The sequence below is a fragment of the Cornus florida genome, unplaced genomic scaffold (genome assembly GCF_030987335.1).
Source record: "Cornus florida cultivar Cherokee Brave unplaced genomic scaffold, ASM3098733v1 CherokeeBrave_3.0.0_Hap2_Chr11, whole genome shotgun sequence".
Taxonomy (NCBI): domain Eukaryota; kingdom Viridiplantae; phylum Streptophyta; class Magnoliopsida; order Cornales; family Cornaceae; genus Cornus; species Cornus florida.
Window position 1 is genome coordinate 111,998,800 of NW_026775581.1, and position 16,102 is coordinate 112,014,901.

A 16,102-nucleotide genomic window follows, 5' to 3' on the forward strand; every position below is an offset into this window, starting at 1 on the left:
AATATCAATTTGTCTTTGGCAGGTTGAATTGAACTGATTAAATCAGTGCTTTACTCATATTTATATCACTGGATGTTTGGTTTTAAGGTCCCTTGGGGGATTAAACTTCAGTTAGAGAAAAGGTTGAAGCTGTTTCTTTGGAGTGGCAAACAAGATGTTAAAAAAATGTCCCAAGTTAAATGGAGTTAGGTTACATTACCTGTGGATGAGGGAGGTTTTAATATCAGACAAATTCAGGATATTGATAAAGCTGCAAAGATCACTTTGTGCTGGGATTTTCTGCAGAAGAAAGATAAATTATGGATCCAATGGTTACAGGCAACTTATTTAAGATCTTCTTTTTGGAATGTGATTCCAAGGTTTAGCGATTTTCCAATCTGGAAACAGATTTTAGAAGTTCGACAAGTTGTTTTGGATAACATTGAATTCAAGGTTGGTGATGGTTTGAAGTTTAAGTTGCTGACAGATCCTTGGTGTGGTAATCAAACTCTAATTCAGAAGTTTGGGGCTAACTTGTTTAGGCAAATTGACAGAACAGAATGTGTGGCTGCTTTCATTGCAAATGGTATCTGGTCTGTCCCAATAACTTATCCTGTTGAGGTGAAGAATTTCATACATAATTTTGGTTTAAAACCTGGGGAAGATTGGGAAATTTGTAGATCTCGAAAACAGACTGTGAATTGGAGTAAACTGGTTTGGAAACATTGCAGACCAAGAATTGCAGTTGGGGTTAGTATCATTTTGCATAACAAGAACTTATCCTTTGTCAATCTTCAGAAAAGAGGGATCATTGTCACAGCCATCTGTCATGATTGTTTTGGTTATTTGGATACGAATGATCATATATTCTGCACTTGTGTGTATGCCATTGATATTTGGAGTCATCTGTTTAGTATTCTTCAGATAGAATATATTGGGTTTCAATCAATGACTCAATTGGTGGATTGGTTTGTGCTACAAACTGGAGCTAAATCAATTAAATCCAAGATATTATGTGCTGTTTTCTCAGTTACCATTTGGAAATTTTGGACCATGCGCAACATTGCTATGCATCAAGGCTGTAAAGATAGTTCTTAATTTGTTGTTCAATCTATTATTTGGGATGTTTTAGCATACCTCAATATTAGATTAGAGGATTTATTGATTGTTTTCTCTCCCTCTTTATGATGTTTCTGCGAAAGTGGCACTCAAGTTGCTAAAGAAGCTTAGCTGCGCATCAGGTTGACAGGTTTTATTTGGATTGGAAGGCCATAACACGTGCTTTCTTATGTTTTTGTGACAAGATTTACCATGCAGCTGGAACTTGGTTTTTTAGTCTGCTTTGGGTTTTCTTTGTTGTGCTCTGTAATTGGACTTAGTCCATTTTTTTTCTTTTTTCTTTTTCTGCTTGGGCTAAAAAAAAAAAAAAATCCCATTAAAAAAAATATATATATATTTTGCATAATCTCCCCCAAAGTATATAATTCACATTCTCGGATGGTGGTCAACTTGTCCAAGCTAAGCCATGCTTATTATCATCATTGTTTCACATTTTATTTTATTTTATATATATGATAATATTTAGCCCAAGCCCCCAGCCCACATAAATTGAACGTACATAATCAAAACTGCCCTGTAACAGAAACGAAGTTCCCATCAAAACATTATACAAGCAAATATTCGATCTATCTACGAAATAAACCTTGATTTATATGAGGTTGTAGAACAAAATTTTAATCAAACAGGTAACCTGAGAAGCTAATTAATAAAACAACTAATCTAAACTACTAAATTCTTTAAAATCCTACTAATTAATTAATTATATTAAATTCAATATATATATGAATAAACTAATAATTAATGAACTAAACTTAAACATATGTAGATACATTATTACAATGGACCTTGCTTTTCTTGGGTTCAACCAAGATTGAACCTGTTGCTGCTGTTGTATTATCCGAAAATTCAAGTATCACATCCTTACAAGTGACTCTCATATGCAGTCTTTCATCATCCCAATATCGTCTTGAGGTGGTAAGCGTAACAATACCATCTACGGTCACGGTCACGGTCACGCTCGAATTTCCAACTCCATTTGATTGATTCACCATGGACACCGACGTGGTCGGAGCAGTGAGGCTCACTTGTAGGGATCTTCGGTCCTCCTCCAACTGATAGAAAGATGGGATGGTACCATATATGGATGAAAGATTAACCTCTTTGTAAAAAATCGAAATCTGGGCTTCTTCGTACAAGATTTTTGAAATGGTATTAGTGTTTTGAACGGTGAAACTGACGTTCCACCTGTCGTGGTCTTTGAATTGACTCCGGAACACGTGGATTATCGTTAATATATGAACAAATGATTACACCAGAACAGATAGCGATAATGATCATTATTACGCCTAGCACACAGTCGAGACTTTTGTTTTCGCTATCGCGATCTTGGAGCTGCGACGGCTTTTTGGAGGGTATAGAGATGTAATGGGCGGGTGTGGTGGTGGCATATTGGCCACGGTTAGACTGTGGTTGATGTTGGCCTAAAGGTTGATTGCTTTGTTGATCTTCCATTGCTAACTAGCTTATTATATGTATTATGTATCGATACAAGGAAGATAGATATATATGATATATTTATATATAAAAGGTATAAGAAAACAAATCTCGATTTCTTCTACTAGAAGAAAAGAGTTTGAATAGATGTTTATGTATATCTCTTAAAAATCGGAGTTATCCAATTCCGTCAACTGCAAATTTACTTGCGTGAGTGTATGAGAATAGTGTGGATTTGAAGACTTGTGCTTACCTTATCTCTTCCTAAGGTACGTGTAGCTTTTTATTTTTATTTATTTTTATTTTTTAACAACTTATCACATTTTAGATATACAATCATTTTTTACATTATTATGGTTCACCTGAATCACAAGTGGCCATACAATATGAAAAACAAATTTAATTATTTGTATGGGATTGGTTGTAACCATGTGATAATTTCTTTGTTCGTTTTTATAATTCGATTGAACAAATTGTATTTTATTCAATAGTAAGAAATTGATGGTTACCTCTGTTAAATTTTTTACTCACTATCTTAGCTGATCGATGCTCAAGGATTACATGGCAGATATTCTACATGCACGAAATAAACCTTGATTTATAAAACTGTAGAACATAATTATGTTCAAACAGGTGACCTCACAACAAGATTATAAAACAACTATCTAACTAGTAAAATCTGTAAATTCCTATTAACTAATTTCTGTTAAATACAATATATATACTATTAATGAAAAATATTTATATACATTAACCTTGCATTTTTTAGGTTCACCCAGCATTGCGCCGGAGGTTGTGTTATCAGAAAATTATATGACATATATTCGACCTGGTGGTGGTGGTGGTGGCGGCGGCTGTTTGGCCCTCTCACATCATGGCTGCTTCGTCCTCTGCTGTCTGTAGGGCTTGCCTTTGTGATATTTTGGTTGTTTGGAAAATGATAAGAAAGACTATTTGTTTACTAGAACCAAATCAGTTCATGTATTGTCTAATGTGCCTGAGACATGTAAGCAAAAGATTAAAGTAAGCAGAATACTTACTCAACCTTAATATTTCCAAGGAAAAAAAAAAAAAAAAACTAATCAAATTCAACCTTCATGATATTCATTCTTCTGTTTAAAGAGAAAAGATAAGTTTAATCTTGAAGAGATCACATAAGCATTAGTCTTTAAATTTCATTCAAACTCGGTTACTGTTTTTTAAGTTAAATTTCATTCAAGCATTAGTCTTTGTAGGGCTTATGGTTGCCTTATTTTGTTGGGCCTATTTTGTTGCCTGAAGTTGGGCTGGTCACTGCTGTTTTGGGCCACACTGTAAATCCTATACATATATATAATTGCTTCACTGTTTGAAAAAAAATAATAATAATAAATTAATTAATTAATTAAGGGACAGGAATAGAGACTAACTCTGCCCATGAATAACACATGAAATATATCCATATTTTGATCCTTCTTAATAATTTGTGATAAATTATTTTGATTAATCATGTGTGTGTGTGTCCCGGTGAGTCCACCCGGGTAGGCAGGGTGGCCCAACCGCAACGAGGGCGTTGCAAGTTTGGGTGGGGGAGAATGTAACAAGGGTCATTTTGTCCCACATCGGAATCGGATGGGAAAGAGATTGGGTATAAATGGGTGGGTATGCAGCCTTACCTAACAGTTCGAACTTTTGGGTAAATGGGCAAGCGCCCACCCGTTATAGCTAGTTTGTAAATATTTTATTTGTAAATATCATGATTTATATTAGTAATGAATGAATTATCAAATCTATCCATGGTAACGTTATAAAAAAATGTATGTGCCGATGAAGCTAGAGAGAGATAAAGAGAGAGGAGGGGAAAAAAGACCCAGAAGATGAATGGATTACAGGCATGCACGTGGTTTCGGTTTTGCCAGCCAGACACCACTTAGGATTCTGCCTAACAAGCCTGCCAAATCCATCGGCATAAATATCATTTTTCATATCAATATTGCATACCAGCATATTTCCTTTCTATTTCCTATTTCTCATTTCATTAATAATCAATCATATACTATTAAGTAGGTTTGTAAAAATTACATGGGATTCAAACATGACACTGTTGATTGCTACTGGGGATATATTTTTATACAAAATGTATAAAACAACCTCAAGAACTAAAAAAATAATAATAATCCAAAATTTTGTTGGAGATGTTATTAACAGCCGGAGATAAAAAAATAAATTAATTAATTAACACAGAAAAAAATTAACACATCATCCTTTGCAAAGAACAAACTGCTAGAGATGCTCCGATTATAAATTGTTAGCATGCACCCAAGCATGTCATCAATATCTCTTATGTATATGTTTCACTACAGCACTGTTTTGTTCCTGACCATGCAATTTAAATTACTTACTTCTATTTAAACTACTTACCTCTTCTTAAATGCACTACTAAGTATGTTGCTCTTCTCTATGAGAAGACCTGAAAATATTACAAGTCACATTATACAATATTGGATGTTTTTCACTATTATTAATTTCCTTTTCCCCTCTAAATAATATTTGGCCTCTGAAAATTTTTTTTTATTATATTCTTATAATTTGTTTATTTTCAATAATATACCCATAAAATATTACTTTTGCCCCACTAAAATTCTTAAAAAAATACATTATTGCCCCCCAATTTTTTTTTGTCCCCCTTACCTTACATCCTTGTTCCGTCCCCTTGCCTAAATGATACCCTACCTAAATAGGCAAACATTCACCCGTTACAGTTGGTATCAGAGCCAGATCTAATTCTTGATTGGGTATTACGCCAATGGCACGACCCAGAGGGAATCTGAATTTGCAACCTGGGTAGACAAGGTGGCCCGAGCCTCAATGAGGGCTTTGCGAGTTTGGGTGAGGGAAAATGTAACAGGGATCATTTGTCCCACATCAGATCTGGATGAAAAATTGATTGTGTATAAATGGGTGGTTATGCAGCATTACTTAACAGTTTGAACTTTTAGATACACTAATCGAAAAGAATATTAATAAATAAAATAAAATAATTTCTATTTTCAAAAAATTAAAAACAATTTTTTATTCTCAGACAATTGTGTTTTCTGTTTTTAAAGAACGGTCTTTTTTCTCTTAAAACTGTTTTTTATTCTTTGAATTCTTGAGAACTAATTTCAGAGTCATAAATCAAGCAAATTCCTATTTTCAAATAACTGTCTTTTATTATTCTCTAAAAACTATTTTTTATTTTCTAAATTTTTTATAACTATTTTTACAATTACAAACCAGCCCCAACTTTTGCATTTGTTTAACTGAAGGTGTGAAATTTGTGTGAAATTTTGAAAAACTTGTCACGTCACGAAGTACCATCATAAATAGTTTTTGGCGTCTCTCTCTCTCTCCACCCAGTTGTGTGTGAGATAGAGAGACCCATTACGTGGACAAGTGCCAAACAATCCGAGATAGAGAGAGCCACTATGTGACAAAGTGGCAGAAGTACCAACTTTTGGCTTTAGTTAGACCTTGAGACCCACATGTGGGTTCGGCAAGAGAGCACCAAAAATGTGCATGTGACAATGAAAAACTCATGCTTAAAATTTAAGCCAACAATGACGATACATGCATCTATGTTTAATTTTTAAAGAGCTTATAATTTTAATATTTAAATTTTTTTAAGCTTTGTCTAGCATGTGACATTTTTATAATTTCAAATTCTTTATAAGAGTTGTGAACTCTTTATATTTAATTATTTATTTAATAAATCTATTACTCAAACATGTATCACCCTGCTGCCCATCACGTAATTTTCTCACAATCCAAACAACATCCAAAATTATCAACTCATTCTGCATCATATAATTATCATCCCTTTGATATCATTCTAGTGACCAAATGATTGGTGTATACATTTATAAATACATGTATGTATCATCAGCGTGCCCTTGTAATAATTCAAGTTCACGTTCTTGTCCCTATCATCTTGATGTCAATGCCCTCATCATTGTCATTTTCAATATCTTATGCATTATTACTCCAATGTCCATTTTTGAAGTGGGACGTGCAATACCAAAGATAATCTATTTAAGTCTAATGATTGTATTAGCGTTGCAATCTAAATAACCAAAAGATATGATTAGAAAATTATTTTTATATTTTGGTATTTTGCAAAGGACTAAATCAAAGTTGAGATCATAATTTACTGAAAATTAAGGAGTAAGTTATTTTAGTTAAATTATAATTTTTGTTTTTCTTCTTTGTAACAACCAAACGTTAAAAAATAAAAAAAATATTTTTAAGAAAATATTTACATCCAAACAAAGGGAGGCTAAGTGAAAAAAAAAAAAAAAAAAAAAAAAAAAAAAAAAAAAAGTAGAGTTAGATTATAGCAAAGAAAACATAAGATTGGTATTATAAGAGTGTGGTGGTAATATCCCAACCCATCCATGAAAAGTGAGGGAACCTTCATATATAACAACAAAACAATCCTAGTCATAAAAATGTTTTCCAGGATTCTTACCTATTGCTTTTCGTACAGATGATATATTCATATTCTCAAAGAGTCGAAAATAACCAAAGATTTGGTTGGGTGGCCTCAAAGGAAGTTAAAAAGAATCATTCATTTGAGTTGATTCCTATATATGCTACATAGAATTTAATACCAGAGTTCCATCAACATAGTAGATTCTCTCCCAATTTGACACTTTCGTCATTGCTTTCCTTTTTTCTCACTTTCATCTAACAATGACAACACCAATAAAATAAATGTCTTCCACTTCACTTGGAGGCTTCCATTTGAAGAAACTTTCACACACACATAAACACACACACGGTTTTGACTACCATTCAAGAAAGTGACAATTAATAGAATTTGATTCCCTCCCAAATTTGCCATCTTCACAAACCCAACAAAAATACACCATTTATGTGTAACAATTGTGTGTCATTCATCACTTTGTAACAAAAACTAACAATACCCTTCATAGAATGTGAAGGGTAGGTACTGTAGCCCTCTACATTTGAGTATCTCAACTAAAATAGGTAAATATTTGCCCAACAAATTGGAAGTTCTCTGCAATGAGAGACTAACGAACAACTAAACAAGATAAACAAGTATCAAAAGTGCCCTCTCGTGACTAGAGTCATGACTTCTGCATTGAGTAGTTAATGAAGGAAAATTCACTCATACTTGAGTCATGAGAATAGTTAACAAGGAAAACTCATACTCTAGCCTTACACTGAAGCGAAAAGCTAAACAAGATATAAAAAAATTTAAAAAAAATGTTAAAAGAGAGAATATTTTTCCATGACAATATTAACCCACCATAAGGAAATAGCATGTTCTTACCATGTGTTCTGCCTTTGCGAGATCTTTTTAACCTTTAATTTGAAACATAGACGAACTAGTTCCAGGTGGATTGCTGAATTAATTCAATTCTACCTGCTAAGCAGCTGCTTGGTAGAAGATAAAATAACGTGAAATGCAAATAGATTAAAAATATTAAGGTTTTGTTTGGTAGAAGATAAAATAACGCGTAAGGTTCTAACAGAAAGATTTTTTTTTTTTTTTTTTTTTTTTTTTTTTTTTTTTTTTTTTTTTTTTTTATAGTACCAATTAAATGTTATAGGAAATTAACAGTTACCAACATCAGTATGTGCAAATAGTAAACTCAGAAACTTTGCAGGAAATAACACTATATTGGTACCAAAGGGAATCAAATCTAGTAAGGGGTTTTATGTAATTCATGCTAACATACCCCATAAAAAATGAAACAAGTGTCTCAGACACAGAGTACCACGAAACAGATGTAGCTCATAGAAAAACACACACACACACATTTATCTTTGTGGAGGAAGCTATGTAAATTAATTCTAAATTCTAATTGCATACTTGATAAAAGGAAACAATTTTAGTACCCAGAGTTAAAATTCACACACAAACTATCTCCTAGGCAGAACCAAATTATGAAGATCCACTCCACAACTGGAAGATTGTACGGAATGCAACTGCTCCCCTGCAAATAAACAGAGAGTAAAACCATTATTCAAAAGCATTACACACACACACACACACATATATATATATATCTTTTTACGTTGATTTTTCAATTTAAAAAAAAAAAATCATATGAAGAACCAAATAAATAAAAAAAACTTATTTACGAACAAAATAATATATATCAAGACAAATACAAAAAAAAAGAAAAAAGAAGAGACAATTATTAAGCACAGAAACACCTATATACATTTGTTTATGTGTGTGTGTGTATATATAGAGAGAGAGAGAGGATGAGCACTGGATGCAGAGGTTTATCGACCGATTCCTGTCCTGTTTTTCGGCTATACAACCAGTTCAGGGAACAGATCGATGAACCGCTGCGTCCAGTGGCCTCAACCAACCTAATCTTACCCTAAAAAATAACTTATTAATCCCAATAAAAAAGTAAACGAAGTTGATTATTATAATCAAATAACTAAAATTCCAAAAATAATAATTAATAAATAAGTCACTGATCAAACCATTGGCCATTAAAATCACAGATCTGACTTGAACAGATCGCAAAAAATGAAAGAATCAACGAAAAAAAGCCAAAGAAATCAACATATTCACATAAATACAGAACTGAAACACCGATACATGTATTTATATTTGTATTTATCATTTTACTGGAAATATGGCTGATCAGTGACTTTGAGATGAGGCAAGCACATCTCGGAGATAAATATAAAGAGTTTAGAGAGAGAAGACGATGAAACGGGAATATCAAGCGTCGCCATTGCCGTACGACTCTCTCCCTCCCCCTCTCCCCCTCTCTCCCTCCCCCTCTCTCCTCTCTCTTTGTGCTTCACTTAAACTGAGTCAAATATACAGAGAATTGAGGAAATATCAAATTTACCATTTTGGGTCTTAATAATTGATTGTAAGTTGGATCCAATTGACGATAAGGATCTAAACATGTCAGATATTTTTGTGAAGAAAAATGATAGGTCTTCCGTAAATTATCGACTTATTTTACGAATATAATGTGGTTGAATCTTATTGGAATTCTTAAAAAAAAATTCGTAAATATCTCTTTCTCTACTTATTTTTGAAGGAATAATCAGTAATTGAAGTCGGAAGATCTATCACTTCTCTTTTGAGAATGGAGCTCTTTTGAAAATGGACTTATATAAACTCGTCTGTTTCAAAATAGTTGTCTATGTGTTTTATTATTATTATTATTTTATTTATTTGTCTCAAAATAATGGTTCATTTTTTTAAAAAAAATAATATATTTCATATTTTTTAATGTATTCTTTAAGTGTAAAATTTCAAACTTAAATATTAAAAAATTAAAAGACCAAGTTAGTAATTTTTTAGATAGATAATGTCCCACATGTCTCATTAAAAATTAATACTTCCCATAACTTACCTTTAAAAATTACTACTCCACATAAGCAACATTTAAATTAGAACGTTTATTTAAATTAGAACGTTTTAACTATATAAAAAAAAAAACATTTAAATTAGAACGGAAGGAGTATAATATATATATATACATACATATATATACTTTTTTGTTTATGATATTTATCGTATATTTTGATTCAAGTGTTAAATACTTGTCAGATATTTTAAGACCCAAATTTTAACCTTACACATAAAAATATATAGAAATAAAGAAGACACATTTAATAGAATGATACTTAGGTCCCCACTAATAAGGATCTACTCCATCATCACTAGTGATGTGGACTAATAATAAATTACCATCTATGTGATTTGGTTATGATTTGATAAGTGTGTATTTACCCATCATAATAAATTACCATCTATGTAATGACATGTCTATTTATTATTGGCCGACATCACTAGTGAGGATAATGTGATAATGTGAATTCTCACTAGTGAGGGCCTAAGTATTGCTTTATTTAATAAGTTTTTAACATTAAAATATATTTGTACAAATGTAATAGATTAATATCATGATATGATTGCTGAGCAATTTTTTTTTTTTAAAAAAAGGAAGTTTTAAGATCCACAATAAGAGTACCTCATAACCAATTTGGTCCAAAATTTATTCACCTAATATAACTCTCAACTCTTTGATTTGTTAGTCATGATTTTATAAATAAATAAAAAAAAAAGCCATTATATATTATTTTCAATTTATACACATATATATATATTTTAATTTTTGTATATATTAATTTTTATTTAATATATATAAAAATTAATAGTCTACTAAGAAGTGAAGTACCAAAAACAAACAAGTTTTTTAGTATGTATTTAGTTAAAATCAAAATTTTCTAAAAAGTCATAGAAAATCTTATTTTTTATTGCTTATTTGAATTTGTCCTTTTTTATTAGAATTAAGCGACTTAACAAGTTTAAATAGGTATTTACCCAAAAAAGAAAAAAAAAACAAGTTTAAATAGGTTTGTTTCAAACCAATATTATTTTTTGTTCTTTTTAGAAGAAATAAAAATAAATGACAAAAAAAATTAAAATTAAAAGTGATTATAAAATATTATTTTGCTTATATATTTATCAATAATAGTATGAAATTTCTTAAAGTATTGTATAATTAACCAAATGTATGTACCCGACAATTACAAAAAATATTATTTTTCTTTATATTGTAAAACCAAGCAACCCAGGAAGAAAAAAAAAAAAAAAAAAACCAAGCCCCGGTGCATTCGATTGGGTCAAAAAGGTAATTGCAAAAAGAGTTGGGTAACGGTCCTAACGGAGGACGGTTTTGGGCCATGCTCCCTTTCTGGACCTAGTAATGTTGTAAAACGTGTTCCATGATTCCATCTTACGTTTTAAAGAATCCTTAATCATGTGGACCAGGGATTAGATGTATTGGATCCAAACTGTTGACTAGTCTAATTGGAAGAAGCCGACGTGACTCTAATGTTGTGTTTAGTGTGCAAAAATAGAATGAAATGAAATAATGAAATGCAATGGCCATTTTCGTTTTATTATTTGGTTGTAACTTGTAAATATAAAATGTATAGGAATAGAATGTTAATAATTATTATCATTCTAATGTTTGATTGGACCAATTTTAAATTTAGAATAGAATAAATTTCAAATTAAGTTATATTGTTTGGTTTTAACTTGTAAATATGAAATGTATAGGAATAGAATAATAATATCATTCAGTGTTCGGTTGGACCAATTTTGAATTTAGAATGTAATAAATTTCAAATTTATTTTTTTAAAATAAATTGTGATAGTGGTGGTGGTGGAGGTGGAAAGCGGTAGTGGTGTTGGAAGGCAACGGCGGCAATGGCGGAAGGCGACGGCGGCGGAAGTGGTGGAAAGCGGTAGCAGTAGTGTGATGGTGATGGTGGAAGGATATAGTGGTGTCGGTGGTGGAAGTCGATGTAGGTGACTATGGTGGTGGCGGAAAGCAGTGGAGGTGGCGATGGTTGAAGTAAATGGAGGTGGTTGTGGTGGTGGTGAAAGGCAATGAAGGTGGCAGTGGTGGAAGGTCGTGAAAGGCAGTGACGACAATGATTGTGGTGGTGGTGGAAGGAGATGGCAGCGGTGGTGGAAGGCGGCGGCGGCGGTGGCGGCAATAGTGGTGGAAGGCGGTGACTATGAAAAAAAATGGTGGCGGTGGTAAAAGGTAGTGAAAGGTGATGGCAATGGTGGTGGTGGTGGTGGTGGTGGTGGAAGATGGTGGCGGTGGAAGGCAATAGTGGTGGTGAAAGGTGGTGGTAGTGGTGAAAGGAAGTAGTGGAAGGTGGTGGTAAAAGTCGGTGGCGGTGGTGGTGCTGGAAGGCAGTGGTAATAGTGGTTGTGGTGGAAGATGGTGATGGTTTTTGGACTTAAAATATGAAGGTTTTTTGAGAAATTGATTTAAAAAAAATAAAAAATAAAAAAAATTTAGAAATGGAATGACCATTTCATAAGTTTAGTTGTGAAATGAATTTTCATTATAATAGAAAGGTCATTCTTACTTTAAATTATATCATAAACAAATGAATAAATGGAATTGACGGTTTTTTTTTTTTTTTTTTTTTTCTGAAATTTTTGTTAGACAAATAAATTAAAAAATGAGGGGTCTTTTTTAATTTTGACCTTTTGTGAATTTTTATTTTTATTTTTCAATTCCAACGGAGGCAATTCCATTAATGAACGATGTGTCACTTCATCTTATGTTGTCTGGTAGAGCAACAAACAAAGTATGTAATTAAATTTTGACATCATTTACATGAAATGATTAATGACCCAACCTAGTGTTAAGCAATATCAAATTTGTATACTTTTGTTTCAGTGAAGTTTTAAACAATTATCCAGATTTGGGAATTGATTATGTTTATTTTTTTATTTTTTGACGTTTCAAATGAAGACTCCGTTTATTTAAATGTAAAATATTTTTTATGTAGAATATATATATTTTTTTTCGGTGTTTTGAAAATATTTTAAGTGTCTGGTTTCTAAAAGTATTTTTAAATTAAAATTAAAATTGTTATTTGAGTAATTAATTATTCAAATTTTCTCTTATCATCAATTCGTCTAATTATTTTTCTACTAACAATAATAATTATTTGACAAAAAATATAAAAAAAGTAATCAATTAATTTTTTAAAAAATGATAAGGAAACGAAACAAGTCTCCGTCATCGAGTTCAACAAGTGAATTTTTTATTTTTTTAAAATTAATTAATTGAGTGGAACATTGGGCAATGGGGAGGAACAGCAAAGCAAGGTTCTTAAGTTGACTCCCTTTTTTGGCGTTTGTGTTTTTTTAGCCAAGAAAATGATGACTCATTAATTATGAAAAATGAAGAAAGTACGTAGAGGATAGGTTTTTGTGGACTTCATTTTCTAATACGTACGGTTGTGTGACACATGACAACTGGCAAATCATGAGAAGATAAAACCACCATGTGAATCCATTGTTAGGTAAAAATAGTTGTATTGATTAGCTGCCAAATATGGGGAAGCCAGAAAAAAATTCAGTTGACTTTTCAAGATGTTTGGATCTATCTATTTTTTATTAAAAATTAATCCTGGTGGATATATATGCAATCATACTTGTCACAAATCATATGCATATAAATTTAAGATAAATTGTGCTTAGTTTTTTTTATATTTTGAATCTAGTCATTTATGTCATTTTTGAGTATTCATAGTAATTTTGTCTTATTATATTTGACACATAAATAGTCACATATACTCGGTGAAGTAGTAAGTTTTTAATTGTTAGGTAAATATCAAGACTATTATTTTTATTTTCTTAGATCATTTTTAACATTTTTACCAATTTTGAATTTAAGATCACACGAAAATCTTTCATTTTAAAATTAAACTAGTTTCTAATAGTGATTAAGAACAAGTTGTTTGTTTTATACTTTTCGCTATCTTTCCCTGTTTGGAAAGTTGAAAGTCTCATGTTTTTTTATTTTTTATTTTTAAATAAAAAATAATTAAGGAGAATAAATATTTGCTATTTAAATGGTAAAATTCAATATCCAAATTAATGAATTAAACCTAAAAAGAACTCCATGAAGTAGCACAAAAGCGGTTAGGGGACAACACGCTCTATTATTTAAAATAAATAAAATAAAAAATTATAGGCATGTCTGACCTACTAAAAAAAGAATTTTTTACACTATATGATATGATTTTATTTAAAAATGTCAGTTTACCACAGGGCTTGCATGCTAAATGGAAGTTTCCTAGAACTCACCAACCAATATATATATATATTGGATTTATGGAATCTTATAATTGCCCCCATCCGGGCAAAAGCAAAATTAAATCCACCGACGCGCTTTGTGTGACAAAATATTTTCAATTTACCAAACACAATTAAACAAATACAAATTGGGGTAGTGCTACATGTCACGAAAAAAATATTCATGATATAATTTTAAACTATATATCTATGACAAATATGTATTTTTAGTCTTTTTATTACCCTTGTTTTTGTTTTTTTCTTTCATATTCATGGATAAGTATACGAAGTTCTCGATACTTTATTTACAATTTTAGATTGATTAACAAAGTACACACTCATCACGTAAACATGTAACAGACTCGGTAAAAAAAAAATAATATCAAAACTAGTTTAGAGTTTATTATGAATTTGTTTTGAATATTAAATTCATCCAACCTTTCAATTAGATTTCATACAAATTGTAACGCCAATATCATTCATGTGTAAAAATAAAAGAGTAATCTAAATTGAGAATACTTGAATTCTGAATAAGTTTAATTCATAACTTTTATTTTCTTTCAAAAAAATCAATCTTATACATTAAAACTGTCTAAAGACTTAAAATATGTATTTTCATTCGAAAATTCTAGATACACAATTATCTTTAGATTGAGCTATGGACCAAAGAAAAGGATTAGTTTTTTGGGGAGACTTTTTTTTTGTTCCATCTCTATCTCTCATTAATTCTTCCCAAAAATAAATAATCATTTATTTATTATTTGACTAATTTTTTCCAAAACTAAAAATCCACGTAAATTGTAATAAAATCATCATCGTGATCTTTAGCATTTTCCCACAAATTATACCACCTCGCACTTATAACAAACCAAGACAGTCCAGTCCATACCCCCTTCCCAAATACATCAAAAACACCTCCCCTCCTCCACCTCCACCTCCACCTCCTCCACACCTTATCATCGTTCTACATCGTCATCATTTTCGGTCTTTATCATTTTTATTATAATTATCATATCTTTGTAAATATGTCGGTGCTTCACAAAGATCGACTCAACCAACTAAAGGACATATTCTCACGCTTCGACATGGACTCCGATGGCAGTCTGACCCACCTGGAGCTGGCGGCGCTCCTCCGGGCACTAGGAATCAGCCCCTCCGGCGACCAAATCCATGTTTTGCTAGCCAACATGGACGCAAACGGCAATGGGGTTGTGGAATTTGATGAACTGGCCAGTGCCATAATGCCTGACCTTAACCAAGACATATTGGTTGATCAAGAACAGCTTTTGGAGGTCTTCCGATCCTTTGACCGCGACGGCAACGGCTACATCACGTTGGCCGAGCTCGCCGGATCAATGGCCAAGATGGGTCAGCCGTTAACGTATCGCGAACTCACCGAGATGATCAGAGAAGCGGATACGGATGGTGATGGGGTCATTAGTTTCCATGAATTTGCTTCCATCATGGCCAGATCGGCCTCCGACTTTCTCGGCCTCTCGGTATGGAAAAAGAGAGATGATACCATTTGAACTATTACATCAGTATCGTGGTAAAACGTAGTGTTGGGTGTAATGGTAACAGAATTGACAAGCGCCGCAGTGAACTTTTTAATCACTAGCCCACTGTTTTTAGTTTATTTGATTAACTTGTTTTCCAAGCCTTAATAAGGTTTTGTTTGCTTCTAGGCATTCAATTAATGTATATAAAATTGAAGGACTGTCACTTCCTCTCTGAATAGATTCTTGTTTTTGGTTTATTGATGATATTTAACCATCTTGTCTTCTATTTCTAATCTTGATTAGCTTCATGGGCGTTGTTTCTTTTGTGTTTTGTTAGAAACAATTTAATGTTCTTAAAGCTGTAGGAAAATTAAAAACATGTAACATTGGAGTGCTCTGTTTGGCTACTGATATGATGGAAGAGAAT

General features: G+C 32.0%; 1 protein-coding gene and 1 long non-coding RNA gene across 2 annotated transcripts; one reads left to right on the top strand and one right to left on the bottom strand.

Moving 5' to 3' along the window:
• Positions 1 to 8,152: 8,152 nt before the first annotated feature.
• On the bottom strand, positions 8,153 to 9,385 carry LOC132284387 (uncharacterized). The gene is made up of 2 exons (XR_009472260.1): positions 9,167 to 9,385; positions 8,153 to 8,513 (listed from the first exon to the last, which is right to left on the bottom strand). It is a non-coding gene; the product is annotated as an uncharacterized LOC132284387 (long non-coding RNA).
• A 5,696-nt stretch (positions 9,386 to 15,081) lies between these two features.
• LOC132285715 (probable calcium-binding protein CML15) lies at positions 15,082 to 15,913 on the top strand. The gene has a single exon (XM_059787910.1). It carries the CDS (start codon positions 15,202 to 15,204, stop codon positions 15,703 to 15,705), a length of 504 nt encoding a protein of 167 aa, XP_059643893.1. The 5' UTR covers positions 15,082 to 15,201; the 3' UTR covers positions 15,706 to 15,913.
• The last annotated feature ends 189 nt before the right edge of the window (positions 15,914 to 16,102 follow it).